The sequence below is a fragment of the Anabas testudineus genome, chromosome 24, assembly GCF_900324465.2.
Source record: "Anabas testudineus chromosome 24, fAnaTes1.2, whole genome shotgun sequence".
Lineage (NCBI taxonomy): Eukaryota > Metazoa > Chordata > Actinopteri > Anabantiformes > Anabantidae > Anabas > Anabas testudineus.
The window spans coordinates 9741239-9757656 of NC_046632.1; the positions used below are offsets into that span (position 1 = coordinate 9741239).

Here is a 16418-nt window from a genome sequence, read left to right on the forward strand (position 1 = left end):
TCAGTCTCTTGTCCATTGTCCCAACTGTCACTACACTGGTGTAGTACTCCTCACAGATGTGTGTCCTGTTTCACTTTTCCTCTCTGGGGTGTACAAGCATTGTGGTGTGGTATTAAGTGGTTTGTGGTATGTGATGTGTGATTTGAATCTTTGGCTAGATGTTCCTACAGCTCAGCCACATACAGTTTCATTGGCATGTGGTCGAGATAGTCTTATCTGTCCTGGTCTTACAATCAGGGTGTGATCATCATCAACCGCTAATTATTAGAACTGAGTGCCACCTGGTTCTACTGCACTTTCTTTAGTCTATCCTCATCAGTGACAAAATATTCTCTGTGTATGAGGGTCCTCACTACTAATGTGAAACAGTAGACAAAGCTAATGTTTCCTCCAGTCTCTTCCCCAAATAAGATAACTGAGTAAGCCATATGTGTTGAGGCAGAAATAGCTAAAACATTTGTTTTCTATTGAATAACTTTTATGATTCCATCCCTAATTTCATTACTAGATGTCTCTAAAATCTACATTTTTTTAAATGATTCAAGAAGGAGCCCAAAAAGGTTTTTTGGGCCATAGATGAATGAGGGAGAATGTATTAAGGATACAATACTCTGTTGCTCTGTTCAGCTCTACAAGTATTAATCCTATAAAACTGCAAAAATTAAGTAGCTACAAAACCTATCAGAGAAGCTGAAATACCTTCTGTGATTAAAAGGGTGAGGCTGGTTAAAAAGCCTTTAGAAGAGAATAGGCCATGCCTCTACACCTCTGCAAGGCTGGGTCACAGAAGCCTGTTCATATATGATGTAAGTTGTGTTTTGGAGCATGTTCCAACTAAAATGTTCATATAAGTTATCTTAATACATCCATGCACACACAGTTTGACCTCGCCTTAACCCCAGAGAGTCAGTCGTTGGAGCGCAGTTCTTCCTCCATGTCAGCGGCGGCGCTGGAGTGCTCAGTCAGGCCGGTTGTGTGAGCTGGAACTCGGTGTAAAGCTGGTGGGCTGGCACGGGCTGGTTGGTCGTTTGGTAGCCATGGCTCGAATCGCAGCGCTACTGCTGTTGCCGGTCCTTATTGAATCGGCATTTTCCATTTCCTTCTTTTTACCGGTGAATTCAAGGAAGTGTTTACGAGAGGAGATCCACAAAGACGTCCTGGTTACGGGGGAGTATGAAATAAGCGAACAGGCGAACACCAAAACTAATCTGAAGGTGAGCGCAGACCTGCGGCTAGCTACAGCTAGCATGTTGTGTTGAGGCCGAAACGGCTTCAGGCTGTTATTAACTGTGCATAGGCTGGTGGTTACAGGAGAATTAACTCAGTAGCTGATGTTTAATACAGTTTTAACTATCAGTGGAGTGCCACCGAAACAGTTGTTAGCACTTTATCCAACCAAGGCCCCGAAAGCCTGTCTTCCTGGTTTGACTTGGCGCTAGTAGCTAGGCGATTAGCTAGCTAAGCTAACGTCAGTGCTTGCTAAGATTAGTCGTTCAGGGTGCTTTGTTGAAATTTGAATTTAAAACTTAAATTACTCTCAAAGTCAAATAACTACACGATGTGTCACGTAGTGTGGATGTTTATTTCGCGGACAGTGTGCATTCAGCTGTGTTAAATAACCCCGGCAGGGTCGGCCCGGCTCCGCTGCTGTTACACGTCAGTCTTATCGTCCATTTAGCTGGCACATTAGCCACATGTCAGTGACAGTTTGTTTTTAATGGTTCCTAAATAAATAAGCCCTTAATATCTCCTCCAGACATTATACATCTGCCATGTTTAACAAAGATATGTTGTCCTCATTAGAAATATTCCATCCATTAGAAATATCCCTGAAAGGTTTTGAAAACCAGCCTCCTTTTGTAACAGCTGCCACATTAACACCAACGATGATATGATATGCTGTTATTTAAAAGGGGATTTTTTAGTTTTAATGAAAATGTACACCCATTTAAAACTGTTATTTTAGGCTCATATAGTGTATTTTTGGTTTGTTTGTTTTTTTAAGATGGCTTAATCCTAAATGTGACAAGTTAATAAAAAATCCTTCACAATCCTCTATTTTCCAAAATGGACTCCTTAATGTTTTTGTTTTTGTATAACACATCTTCACAATTTAAAATGTTGAAACCAGTGACCTATTGACTTACAAAATAGTTGGGAAATAGGTTTCGAGTCAGTACGTAAGTTAAACATTTGTGTTATTTTGTTAAACCCTGCAGATCACAGATTCCTCCAGTCACACTCTTTACTCTAAGGAAGATGCAACAAAAGGAAAGTTTGCATTCACCACAGAGGACTATGACATGTTTGAGGTGTGCTTCGAGAGCAAGTCACCCATGGGTAAGTGTGTTAATTTAAAAAACAAAAACAAAAAAAACAGACAGACTCATTCTAACAGAACACAGCAGGTTTACTTTTGATGAGGTGATGTTTAATTGGCAGGTAAGTCTGCTTTCTAATGAAAAAGTTGAGTGAGGACAGGTACACAACAAGAGATGCATCTGTTTCAGTGAAACAGCACCTCCACACTTGCAGCAGGTGTTACGAAATGGCACCCTTATGGTGATTTTCCAGCATGACAATTAATTCAGTTATTCTGTGTTTTTATTTAACAGTCTTGTCAATTTTAAATAAATATTCAACTTTCCTTGTTTTATAGAGTACTATTTTTTATATATATATGAGATGTTTTTTGTTGTGCAATGAACAGTTTAAAAATGGAAATCTGACATCTGTAAAATTTTTATATTCAGACTTCATATTGTCTTGAATAAATAATTTAGACATGAGAGGAAACTATTTTTCATACGGAAATAATAAATGGAATAACATCTCACATTGCATGTTAATAAAGGTTTTGCAGTTCAGTAAATATCTCAATTAATTACATACAGGTGAAGAATCATTTACCTGTCCTGAACATTTTCACCTTTTAATATTTTACAACATCAGATGTACAAAATACCTTCTTGTCTCACAGTGAAAACAGATTTAAGTAACAATTAAAAATATAAGAAAATATAAGTGAGGATTTGCACACCTGCCATATTCCTCTTACTCAGCAAACCTTAAAACACATTTACTGCTCTCAGGTGATCTCCATTTAAATAACTGACTTCTTAAATCAAGTAGTTGCACCAGTGACTATTTAGATGAGCTGTTTTAAATAGGGTTAATACTTATGCAATGGCTTATTTTCTGTTTTATATTTATAATTCATTTATAGTGCTTTGCAAAAATCTGTGTACACTTTGACACAAAGATTTTTTTTTTTAGATTATATTCAATCAACAATCTTTCAATGTTCCATATGGGGTGAATATTTTTATAGGCATTGTTTGATGCTAAAATGTCTTCTTTTTTAACTAGGAACTGGAAGAGTGCCTGACCAGCTGGTCAATCTGGACATGAAGCATGGTGTGGAGGCCAAAAACTATGAGGAGGTAAACGTTGGAACCTTTTTGTTTGCGTTTGTAGAATGATACAGATACTGGAGATAAAGAAAGTGTTTGTTGCTAGTACTTTGTATCAGTGAATGTAGGGTTCTGGTCCTGCAGCAGGAGTTTGACTACATCTATTCACATATGTTCTGATTTGAAAAAGCCACTTATTAGTTTTAATCAGTGGCCAGCATTCTTAAATGTGATTGAATTGTTGAAGCACATCCAAATGTCCTAAATATAATTTAAACTTTGGGTTGAAGTTCTCTTTTAAGTAGTTGGTTGTCAACAGTCGATATACTGGCCCTCGTTTATCAGACAATATGAGATTCATATAAAACAAAGTGAGTTCAATAAATGCGTCAGAAAGCAGTGAGCAGTGACTTGAGCAGTTTAATAAATCAAGTTGAGCTGTGGTAACGAGATGTACTGCTCCAGTACTTTGACATACATGTCATGTTAAGTTGTTGTTCTTGTCAGCAGCAATGCAGATGCCTTTTGGTGCTTTAGTGGTTCTGTAAAGGGTCCATTGTTAAAACAGTACAAGGTGTTCCAGTGTAGAAAATAAAGACATCAGTGGATGTTTCCTGTTCCCATATAGGGACATATTGCTGTCAGTTATATTTGTTAGTCCATTCTTAGACTGAATACTATCACTTTGCTCTGTGGCTGCCTCAGGCAACACTTAATAATAAGTATAGAAATACTAAAAGTGTGTGAGCTGAGAATCACCCTTCTTCCCACACATGGTGCATGAACATGCTGTTCTGTTGTGTGCGTGTGTGTGCGCGCTGGTGGATGTTCAGGGAGAGCTCTAGTGGGCATGTCCGTAGTGGGCAAGCAGGTGGAGTGAAAAGTATGCATGTATGTACCTACATAGATGGGTGTGTTAGTTTGAACAAATTTACAAGTTGTTCAGAAGAACATGTTATGGTATTTGGTAATTGTGCTGGAAAGAGTTCCTGTCTGTTGCACAATGTTTGATAGTCTGTACTTGGCAAAGTACAAAGGTAAGGTGTAATATCCAGTGTTTCTTTGTTCTCTGCCTATTTAGTGTCATTTGTCTGATACATCTCAGGCAGACATTAGACTATAGAGGCCTGACAAAGACGGAGCTATTGTTGCTATTGAGATTTTTCTCCATTGGGGATTCACTTTGACTAGAACCAAACATTTGTAAATGCAAATGCGAAGTTTCAGGGAACTAACAGTAGTACTTCTAAGAGCACATGCTGAAACATTTTTTATTGAGACAAGTAGACTTGTAGTGGAGCTACAATAATAATAGAGCTGTGCTGTAAAGAAGGATATGATGAGGAAAGAAATAAATGTTTTCTGTTTTTTTTTTTTTTTTATATAAATTTTTGCACATGATGGTTATCAACACAAACCAAGCACAACATGGTTTTATGAAATCTACTCCCTGCTCAAGTGGTGCAGCTGTTTGGTTCACACCCCTGTTCAAATAGCCTTGGTCTCATCAGCCTGAGTGAGCTCTAGTCAATGGCCTGTTTGTTGAAACATGGGAGGTGTATACACAGCCTAAGAGTGACACCTACTGGACAAAGGTTATAAAACTGCTGATACAGTAGGTGTAGAATTCCTGCTATGGGCTCTTAATGCAAAAATGTTGGTGGTCTTAGTAGCCTGTGTCTTGTTCCTGTAGATTGCCAAGGTGGAGAAGCTGAAGCCTCTTGAGGTTGAGCTGAGGCGACTGGAGGACCTGTCAGAGTCCATTGTCAATGATTTTGCTTACATGAAGAAGAGAGAGGAGGAGATGCGGGATACCAATGGTAATAAGACAGCACAGTTTATCTTTGCTTTAAATAACCACATTGACTGTACAATTGATTAAACTGTTTGTTTGTTTTTTCCCTCCACTCTCCAGAGTCCACCAACACACGTGTGCTGTACTTCAGCATATTCTCCATGTGCTGTCTCATTGGACTGGCTACATGGCAGGTCTTCTACTTGCGGCGCTTCTTCAAGGCGAAGAAGCTGATCGAGTAGAGCAGCCCCTAGCTGTAAACCTCGGGGGAAGCTGCCTGTCAGTCAGCCAACACATCCCAACATCCACCCTCCTTGGACTATCTTCAGCAAACAACAGCAAGTGGGGTTGAGGGGCTCAGATTCTAGTTTTCACGGCTGTGAGAGAAAAAGTACCAAGGTTGACACCTGAAAAAAATATTCACTTGCTTATTTAGTGGTTTAAAACATGAGAAGCGCTGTAGGGAGAAATGCACTGTGAGACATGGAAGGTCTATGTCACTGCATTAGTGAGATATGTCCGTCTCCATGGTACTTCACCTTTCTGTCTGCACTGTTTTGAATGTTGCAGCTCACTGAATAAGAACTTATTCCTTCAATCACAAACAGTGGTGTTTGATTTTGAGCTCAGTTTGAATGGATGTGCCACGAGCGAATGTCTTTTACCCTTTTTGTTTGATGTACACATTCTTTGCCACGCCAAGCAAACTAGATCCTTGGTGCCCCTTCATCAAGTGAAGGCTATTTGAAGAAGTGGTTTGTTGTTACTTTGATGAGAAAATTGGCAACCACTGAATTGTGTGTTTTCACTTAATTTGCATACATGTTCAGTAGCTAATTGTAACCATGTCTTTAGTTTGTTTTCATACTGTATATGCTATTTAGTTGCTTCTGTGGGCATATTCTTTGGGGAGGGGGGATTGTGAGTTGTCAGAGTAATATTCTTTTAATTATAAATTAGGTCACTTCTGTTAGCTTTTGCACGTTCTAGTTTTGTTATTGGGACAACTCAATAATTTGTCGCCAATCAAAAGGAGCCTGAAACCTAAAACCTTGACCTTAGGATGAAGTTTGCGGTGCCGTGTATGTGACATTGAATTTCACCCCACAGGTTTTGTGATACGGCTTATCTTGTCAGAGTGGAGCAGATAGATTTTCATGACAAAGTGGGCAATCTAAACAATCCCTGAACAATAGTTTCAGTCATACACCAATATTCTTTACACACTGGCACATTAAATTAGTCTTGTGAATTTTTCAAAATAACAGTTCTGCAAGTCCATCCAAAGTGCTTATTTTCTCTAGAAATACTTATAAGGCTTGGGTTACATGAAAATATGGGTGGTTGCAAATATTCAGTTTGTCTTTGACTGGGAATAATTCAGGCATCTGTCATGGGTACATTTTTATCAATGAACATGCGCCTTGTGCGCACTCAATGATTTTTATGTTGAATGATAAATTTTGTAAAATTGTGTTGGGCTTTTATTCAATAAAATATTGGATGGATTTACCTTAGTGATGGCGTAATCCTAACATTTTGCTACGTGCAGTGCCAATGTATGGACTCCAAATGGCTGTTTTGGACATTTTGGAAAAGTATTTATCAGCAGGCTGTAATCATATCTGTATTGTGTTAGATTCAAATTGGAGCATGTGGCACTATGACACAACAGGATAATGTCAAGAATTAAACAAAAGAAATATTCAAAGTATTTACAAAATGTTCAGAATATTTAATGACACAAAGTTTTGGTTGTTTTGCTGGTTGCAATAAAAACTATTTAAAATTAGAAATTTACCTTCTATGTTTTAAGTAGAGTGTTCATGTGTAATTCATAATCAACTTGAGTTTTGACCAGTTTTTAATACAGTTGGTTCACTTTGAAGAGAGGATGGAGCCATCTAATTCACTATTATGAAGTACTTCATCGATCCTTGATACTAATGGCAGCTGCTATTCAAGGCACTGGTATTTCTCTTGAGATTGAACCGCTGAACAGAAGATGCTTTTATGTAAAGCAACACAGCCCATAACTGTGATTATTGTGTGAATGACCCTTTTTTTTGTTTTGTTTTGTTTTTTTTTTTGTTAAGGGAAAAAAACATTTTAAAATTTAACATGTATAATATGAACATGTAAAAGTGCAAGTAGCCCAGTCTTGTACTTTTTATTTAATCAAGCTGATATACATGCTCTATAATTACCTAACAATTAAGTATTTTAAGTCACTATTCAATTTGGTGGTATTGATAACAAATGGGCAAGTCTAACCCACATTTGGGTGACATTATGGCAAAGAAAGGTTACAGTAACTCAAAAACTGTGGATCAAATATTCAATTACTGTAGAGACTTGATGTGACTGTTGTTGAAAAAATGCAGTTGGTATGGCTTAACAGGTGGTAAATCCATAGGTCATAATGTATTTTCTTGGTAACATTTTTATTAAGAATCTGCATCTACGATTAGCATTAATATAGAGGGAATCTATTGTGAAGGGGTTACATATTATGGCATTACACCTGTCACTATTAACGCCCTGGCTATGTTATACACGGAAAGACCATTCTTTATGATGATTTGAGACAATCTTACAAAGTAAAGGTGGTATTTATAAAAACGCTTAAGATAATAGTTTCTTGTTTTTAACCACGTTTCTGACACAACGACACAAAATTTGACGCAATCTGTCGTGGCACGATCAGCCAATCAGATGACAGCACCGCCACCGTGACCCGGATGTACTTCCCAAGTACTTCCTCCACAACATATGTGCGTGGTGGAAACACTGAGTTTGCTAGTATCTGCTCTGACAGCACGTCGTTTTCATAACAACGATGCCAGGTCCAGACAAAGAAACCGAGCTGACAGAGAGAATTGAGGCGTTTCTGTCCGACCTGAAGCGTGGAGGGAGCGGGACGGGACCGCTGCGGGGCTCGGCGGAAACAGCCCGAGAAACGACAGCTCTGCTCCGCAGAATCACAGCGCAGGCCCGGTGGAGCAGCGCAGGTGATTCACAGCCACTGCTACTTCATTTACAGGTTACCAAACACATGGGAGCAGTGCAGACAACTAGTAGGGAAAGGTATACTGCAGCTGAACAGTGTGGACTTTACTCAAATTCACTCCTAACAGCTGCCAGAGGCGTGGTTTCAGATAAAGCTATTTGGTTAACATCAGCCCTGAGTTGCTGATTCAGTTTGTCACCATCTTTTTAACATTTAAATGTTCTTTGTTTCAGGTGATCTGATGGAAATAATCCGTAAAGAGGGGAGGAGAATGACAGCAGCCCAGCCTTCAGAGACCACTGTTGGTAACATGATCAGACGGGTCCTAAAGATCATAAGAGAGGAATATGCCAGGTGACTAAAGAGAATACACCTGCTGCAATAGGCCACTAAAAGGGTTATGGGTTAAGATAATAGGTCATGATGAATATTAGGGATGCACTCAATAAATAAAGATAAAAAATAAGAATAGGTGTAATATAACTGTCTGTCATCTTCTCTGGAGTTATTATGAGACCTGTGCCTTCCAAATTTTAGTGTCTTTGAAAACAAATTTTGTGTTTCTCGTGCAGAAAATGTCTTACCTGTGCTTATCGCTTTTGTATGGGTGTTATTTTCTGTAGGTCTCGTGGTAGCAGTGAAGAGACAGACCAGCAGGAGTCCCTCCACAAGCTGCTGACTTCAGGAGGACTCAGTGAGGAGAACTTCAGGCAACACTTCTCTGCCCTTAAAGCCAACGTCATAGAGGCCATCAATGAGTTGCTGACAGAGCTGGGTACATTTAAATAAAAAATTGCCAAGCAGTTTGTTTATTCATGTTGTTTTCGCTGACTTGGATATTTTATATTTTAGAGGGAACCACTGACAACATTGCCATGCAGGCCCTTGAGCACATCCACTCCAACGAGGTCATTATGACGATTGGCCGCTCTCGCACCGTGGAGGCGTTCCTCAAAGATGCTGCACGCAAACGCAAGTTCCATGTCATCGTGGCAGAATGCGCTCCCTTCTGTCAGGTAGGTCAGGAGGAGTTGGTTTTGCTAAGATAGGACTTTAATTTAGGATTGATATAATCCATCTTGTTTCTGCATCTGCCACCAGGGACATGAAATGGCAACCAGTCTCTCCAAAGCAGACATAGAAACAACAGTGATTGCAGATGCTGCCATATTTGCAGTCATGTCTCGAGTTAATAAGGTATTTAACACCACAAAAGCCTTTGAGCCAGTCATGTCAGAACACACAGATGTTAACATGATCTCCTTTCAGGTCATCATTGGAACGCAGACAGTTCTAGCTAATGGGGGGCTGAGGGCTGTCAATGGGACACACACTCTGGCGCTCGCAGCCAAGCACCACTCAACACCTCTGATTGTTTGTGCTCCCATGTTCAAGCTCTCGCCTCAGGTAAGAAGTACAGTGCAGAGTGTTGGATTTTTTATCATTTCTGCTGACAACGAATGGTGATGAAACTGCTTTTGGTCCTCAGTTCCCTAATGAAGAGGACACCTTCCATAAGTTTGTGTCTCCACATGAGGTGCTTCCTTTCACTGAAGGTAACTCTCAACAGTATCAACCTTTAAAATAAATGTTCCTCTCTTGTGGAAGAACAGTTAAAGTTAATTTCCGGATGTATTTTTTGTACATTTGTAGGTGAAATTCTGTCAAAGGTGAACGTGCACTGTCCAGTGTTTGACTATGTCCCACCTGAGCTCATCACACTGTTCATCTCTAACATTGGAGGACACGCACCATCGTACATCTACCGATTGATGAGTGAACTTTACCACCCAGAAGACCATGAACTTTAATGAGTGTCACCAACAAATAAATTAAATTAAATGACTGTTGCAGTGTTGTTTGAGTCTGTTTTGATAATACCCACTGTGTGTGGTGGATGGACTCTCTAAACTTAGAGATGAGAATATACAGATAAGTTTATGGAAGATGAGATGTACATTTTTAATGCAGCTCAATGTTTATTCACATCAAACTCCACCTGGCATCTACTTTTTCTATATTTGTTCAGTTGATAGAATTCACTACACTAGGCAACAGTAAAAATACATCTAAAAGTGATAATAAATACTATAAAGAAATACTAATCTATTATAGTGCTATGCCATACCTCCTCCTCTGTTATCAACAGCATCAAATTCAATACTGTTTAACATTCTAAATAAAACGCTGTTTCACGAACGTAATTTAGAGTTTTGTTTCCATCACCATGTTACACAATTATTTTACATGTTTTTAATGTGTGAAATTATTAATATGACGAAATCTTTACCTGTGCATATGGTAGTTTTGTCCGTAGATCCACCTGCAGGAGCCGGTGAGAAGTGCTGGGTGCAGTTGGTGCAGTGGTCCAGGTGGAGGTGGTGTGGGACCCTGAGAGCTGCAGTCAGTGGAGGTTTGTGGTGGGAGCGGAGTGAAGGAGCTGCAGTGTGTGTGTGGGGGGGGGGGGCACACATGATGTGTGAGTGTGTGTAGTGACAGTAGTTTGTCGGGGAGGGACTGAAAAAGACTGGGTCCCGCTGTTTTACTCAGGCTGCACTACAGCGTCTATTCACAGGCGCGATCCCACTACTGAGCGGCACGGGGGCTTTGACCTGCTCCGTGTCCGACCTGGGCCGGTGCACCCCTCCTTAGACGACCTGGTGGTCCCGGGCTCCCCCAGGAGCACCATATCGATACCGAGCTTAGTGCGGACACCCGATCGCCATAGTCCGCTGCAGCTCAGAGCTCCTGAGCTCAAACGATCCTCCAGCCTCAGCCTCCCGGTAGCTTGGATTACAGGCGCGCGCCACCGCACCCGGCGAGGAGCTCACGAGCTCATCGGGCTTTTGACTTCGACTAACATGACGTCATCACGCAGCAGCGCGACTCTCGTCACTCGTCAGCTGACTGAGAAGGTTTAGGTGAACACTCACAGTCACAGTAGTCTACATAAAACATCTAAATGATGAGATGACTTCATGACATTCAGGCTTATTACGTCATGATCTGATCTGACAGAAGGATGAAACAGAAGTGACGTCAACTCTTCACAAAACAACAACAGCCACAGTTTCACTGATCTCTGTCAGTGAAAACACAGTTTGCACAGATTGACCTCAGTCACTGAAGTTCAGTGTGTCAGAGTGGGACGACACGTTCAGGGTTTTAGTATTTTAGCAAAATTATTATTATTATTATTATTATTATGAAAGGTGAAAAGAAAAAGGACTCTGAATGACATTAAACTTCATTTGATCAGTGAACAATATTCATTATTGTGGTTTGATGTGCAGACAGCAAATGAGAAGCAGATAAATATTAAAGAAACGTTTAAATCTGATGCAGTAACCTATAAACCCTGCAGATATTTTCAGGTTAATTAACTTTAAAAACGTGTTTGTGGAAGCTCACAGTGTTTCTGTGTTTTTTATTTGATGCACGTTTCACTGAGATAATACTGTTGTGTCTTAATGAGTAATTCATCTAGAAGCTTGTTTAACTGTTGTGTAGAACTTAACTGAAGTATCTCATAAAAAAGAAAAAAAGCTATAAAAGTAACCAAATTATAAAATCTTCCTATTGAAATTATAGCGTTTGTGTTGTTAGGGTCGGTTTTGACCCGCTACTAAAGTGTAAGATTTAAATCAATAAAAAAGTCAAAACTAATAACTTATAAGTTCAATTTCAGCCCAAACACTAACAGCCAGCTCTTCTTCCAATCATGTGCTGTGTTTACCTGCACAAAAACAAACAAACTAATCTGAAGTTTTTTTTTTGTTGGCCAACAATGTCACTTCAGATGTTCCAAATGATATCAAGAGTCATCAGATTTGAAAACAGAGATACTACAGCAAGATGTGATCTTGCAGGTGAAGAATAGGGCTTCACTTTGCCTGTACAGACACTACCACTGTTGAAGTATGATACTTATGTCTACTCTTTGCAAAGATGTAGCTCTATCAGCAAGAAGTGACAAAAAAACGGCAATTATTCTTGACTATAACAAAAAAAAAAGGAGGAGTGGATAACCTGGACAAGCTGACTGCCACCTATACTTGCCAGTGCAGGATTAGGAGATGGCCAACGGTTGTGTTTTACAACCTCCTTGACGTGTCTGCATATAATGCATTTGTATTGTGGACCCACAGAATGCAACAAAAAAAAAAAAGGGAAGAATGTTTCTTGAGGAGCTGGGAATCTCCCTTGTCAAGTCGCACACTGCGCGAAGGGAAAGGGTCCCACATGATAGATGCTGCAGCCTAGGTCAGATAGCACTATGTCCACCACATCAGTACCACAAAAAGCACCTTCATCGTCATCCTCAGCTAGCCATGCATCAACACCAACCAGATCAGCCAGAGATACAATTCCACTCAGGCCACCTGATTCTAAAAGAAAAATGTATCAGATCTGCCCAAATAGTAAATACAAAAAGACAAATGTGCTGTATATCAACTGCAAGAAATATCTTTGCAAAGAACACACTAAGAGTGACACTTTTTGCCACACATGCATCTAAACACAGAGACTAGATTTGTCTGTTTGTTTTTTGTTTGTTTGCTTGCAAATCTATATTTGTTGTTCTGACTTGTTCTGCTTTTCATTTGTATTTATATTTAGTTTTGTAAGTGATAGAAAAAATTAATTTTTTCTCCTTTTCTTGAAGCTAATGTCTACGGGTCGAAACTGACCCCAACACCATAAGTGCTACGATTGGTAATAATATTAATAAATAAATTAATTAAACAAAATTAAATTTAAAAATAATTAAAGAGATGTGTTGTAATGTCCCCCAATGATAGTAAAGTAACAAAACAACCTTTTATTTATTAATGTGATTTTTTTGAGGTACATTTTACCATATTTCAAAAATCGAAATTTAGGAGTATACTGAAAAAAAAGGTAAAAAAGCCCAGACCAAAACATTGAAACTAATAATTTCATGGATGAGGAAGCCTAACAATATAACCAAGAGATCCAAAAATGTTTGAATGATAAATAATGTTTTTTGTGTATTTTATAGCTGATTTAAGATGCGGGTCAAAACCGACCCGTAAATGTTGTACTTTGTCTCCTCCTGCAGGGCAGATAGAGACAGTTTTACTTTGGAAGATGAAAAAAATCTCCAGGATATGTTAAATGTAGTTTATTAAAAACAGTGGAGGAAACAAAGCTTTATCAAAAGTGAAAAACTAAACCTTGAAACAACCCAACCTGTTGTCTGCTACGTCATTAAATGCTTGTCAGCTTGAATCACAAACTCTAACTTGTGCTAAACTGATGAACTCTGATTTTGATTTTACATGTAAATAAAAACAAAACAACATGGAGACACCTGTGGGTCTGTGTTTGTCCCTCTAACAGTTTCCACCTGATACTAATTCTGAGCTGAGCAGAGTTAAGCCCGTCCTGTGCTGGAGGCTCAGAGGTGAAACTGATCCCTTCTCATCAGACTCTGGGTAAGATGACAAACAGCAGCATTTCCCAAACACAGTGGAGACATTGCTGTAGCTGAACACATTATAAATACTATATTCTACATATTCTAAAATATGCACATTAGCAGAGAGCTGAGTTTATGACATCACAACCATTCACAATCCAGAACTGCTGAGTTTAGAAGTCCCAGTCTCACTGAGAGACCAGATTCACTTCAACACTTGAACTAAACAAGAGCAAACACTTGAAGTTTAAGTCACTAAACGGATCAAATCAGCATCAAGATGTTTGGATTGCGTTTTTTCCCACAGAGGGTTTGTCTCACTGATGAATTATACATATTTCTGCAGATTCTGTATCATTAATTTGAGCTTGTGAACTAGAAACGTTGGCATATTCAGACATTTTATTGAGTTAAATGTCTTGTAGGTTATTTCTGTCCAGTTTGCTGCTACACACTTTATTTTTCTGTCAATATTTTACAATTTATTCTTTATTCTGAACAGAAAAAACAAAAACCTTCAGAGGATCTTGTGGCAGATGAGAGCAAACAACATCTCAGCTCTCACGCAACGTAAGAACATTTATTACTGTTGTTATTTTATTATTATTTTAACAACTCCTTGATCCTCACATTAGTTTCAGTAGCTAGTTACCATCTGAAATAGTGCTTTTTACAAATGATTACTGATTTATTCCTGGCTAAATGACTCTTTACCAACAGTGTTGCTGCCACCAAAGCTCCAAACTCAGCCATCCCAGCTGAGAGTGGAAGAATTAGCAAGAAGAAACAGTGGAGGAACTGTCTCTGCCGTCACGTAGAGGTATGACAGAAATCATCAGATCATCACATTAACATCATTTCATACACTGATCTGTTGAGACTTGTTGTAAGTGACCATTAAACATAGTTCACTCATAATAATGATTCTTCTTTTTACTCTGCAGAAGAAACAAACTGATCAAACAGGAGGAAAGAAAAGGTAAAAACTTTTGTCACTGAGTCATTTTTTAGTTTGTGCAGTGATGTTTTTGCAGTTTTATTCAGTGAATGACTTTGTTTAAAAGTGTGGTAGAGCATTAATTAATAATTTATTATGATTAATGAGAAAAAATTGAGAAAAAACTGTTTTCTGCACCACACCTTTATTTTTTCTGACTTTGCTCATTTTGCAAAAGGTTTACAGAAAAATCTTTTTTCTTTTTAGCAAAACTGAGTCAAATCAAACCACCAAAAACACTCGTTGGTGGCGTCGATTGTTGAAATGCTTAAAGGTATGTTCGACAGAAAGGAGCCTGAGCTCAGTTTTAACCAGTTAGCTCTGTGTCCAGACTAAATCTGATGTTGTTCATCAGTCTGTCTTTAAATTAGTGAACTCTAAGTGAATTTTTCCTCCAACAGAAAAAGAATCGTGTCAGTCCTGCTGCAGACAATAACAAAGATAAGGAGAAACCTCAGAGGAGGTGATGAAATTGACTTAATGTTACTATGAATTAGCTTTATGAGAACCATTGTCTTATTTGGACATATGATCACAGTTCTTTGGTAAACGTGATGTCCATCTGAGTCGACTCACGGGATGTTTCTTTAAAATCTGTTACAGTTAAATAAACTCTGTAGTAATGTGTAATCCAGTTTAATATTTTATTTATTTGCATTTTCTATAACTTATCTTGTCTTCTTCCATCAACAGTCCACGAAAAATAAAGAAGCTCCCACAGTCAAACTCTGACCAGGATGAGACAGACTACTGGCTGCCTGGTTTGCCCAACTACAACGATTTAAGGAGGGAGGCCGTCATCCAGTCGCTGAACCAACAACACTTGAACATGTCAGTAGAAAACACCCCCACATGTTGTACTGATACAGTCAAAGTCAGCGTCTCAGAAATCAAACGTTTAGCTGTCTCTTCCCTGTTTATCTGACATTAACAACCTTGCTGAAGGTTTTCAAAGACTGTCAGAGTCTCTTTAATAACATAACACACTTTAAATTCTTACTGACTGTGTGTTTGTGTGTATTTATTTCTCTGTGTAGCTTCACACACAGTTCAGCTGGTTTCACTTATGGTGCAAACATAAGAATCATCAACTGCCTCGGGTGAGAACAAGAACAAACTTGTAACAAGATGTGGTTAACGAAGAATTGATCATGTTGATGTGTGTTTGACTTGTTGTGTTTGTGTGTCAGGTTTCCAAACACAGGACAAAGCTGCTATATGAACTCCAGCCTGCAGAGTCTCCTGGGACTGGGGGACTTTGTGAGGGGCTTCAGCTGCCAGAAGTGGCTCTGGAGCTCAGTCCCTAGTGCCCGACTGTTGAGGTACAGAGGACACACACACACACACACACACACACACACACACACACACACACACACACACACACACACACACACACACACACACTCCACAAAGCAGAAGAAAAGTTTCAATGAGAGATCAGCAGGAACTTCTCTTTTCTTTCACCCTCTGCAGAAGATTCATGGCCGTCAGAGACGCCCACACCTCCCTGGACTACCAAAGAAAAAGCCGCCTCCTGCATTCATTTAAGGAAGTGCTGTCAGTCCAGGTGCCCGAGTTCAGGGACCAGCAGCAGAAAGTGAGTCAGCTGGGGTCCTTTTTTAGGATTCCACCTCCTCCTGATTTTTCCCTTCTGTGTGTCAACTCCTTGTTGTGTCACTGTGACTTTAGGACGCTCACGAGTTCCTCACCTCAGTCCTGGATCAGATGAGGAATCTGGCCCCCCTGCTTCAGGACTG

The 16418-nt window shown here is 39.4% G+C and overlaps 2 protein-coding genes across 2 annotated transcripts; both read left to right on the plus strand.

The window, feature by feature from the left end:
• The first annotated feature begins 984 nt into the window (after positions 1-984).
• tmed10 (transmembrane p24 trafficking protein 10) lies at positions 985-6725 on the plus strand. The gene is made up of 5 exons (XM_026341848.1): positions 985-1214; positions 2220-2340; positions 3370-3443; positions 5107-5233; positions 5329-6725. Exons 1-5 carry the CDS (start codon positions 1038-1040, stop codon positions 5448-5450), a joined length of 621 nt encoding a protein of 206 aa, XP_026197633.1. The 5' UTR covers positions 985-1037; the 3' UTR covers positions 5451-6725.
• A 1322-nt stretch (positions 6726-8047) lies between these two features.
• eif2b2 (eukaryotic translation initiation factor 2B, subunit 2 beta) lies at positions 8048-10064 on the plus strand. The gene is made up of 8 exons (XM_026340681.1): positions 8048-8219; positions 8452-8572; positions 8842-8993; positions 9071-9234; positions 9320-9415; positions 9488-9625; positions 9708-9774; positions 9872-10064. The coding sequence occupies exons 1-8, from the start codon at positions 8048-8050 to the stop codon at positions 10027-10029; spliced, it is 1068 nt and encodes a 355-aa protein (XP_026196466.1). The 3' UTR covers positions 10030-10064.
• The last annotated feature ends 6354 nt before the right edge of the window (positions 10065-16418 follow it).

What these genes read in the sequence shown, in the direction of transcription:
- eif2b2 (XM_026340681.1), top strand. Translation starts at nt 8,048, where the DNA reads ATGCCAGGTCCAGACAAAGAAACCGAGCTGACAGAGAGAATTGAGGCG. An exon ending in ATAAGAGAGGAATATGCCAG is followed by an intron (nt 8,573 to 8,841) that starts GTGACTAAAGAG and finishes TATTTTCTGTAG; the next exon opens with GTCTCGTGGTAGCAGTGAAG. An exon ending in TGTTCAAGCTCTCGCCTCAG is followed by an intron (nt 9,626 to 9,707) that starts GTAAGAAGTACA and finishes TTTGGTCCTCAG; the next exon opens with TTCCCTAATGAAGAGGACAC.
- tmed10 (XM_026341848.1), top strand. Translation starts at nt 1,038, where the DNA reads ATGGCTCGAATCGCAGCGCTACTGCTGTTGCCGGTCCTTATTGAATCG. An exon ending in CGAGAGCAAGTCACCCATGG is followed by an intron (nt 2,341 to 3,369) that starts GTAAGTGTGTTA and finishes TTTTTTAACTAG; the next exon opens with GAACTGGAAGAGTGCCTGAC. An exon ending in GGAGATGCGGGATACCAATG is followed by an intron (nt 5,234 to 5,328) that starts GTAATAAGACAG and finishes TCCACTCTCCAG; the next exon opens with AGTCCACCAACACACGTGTG.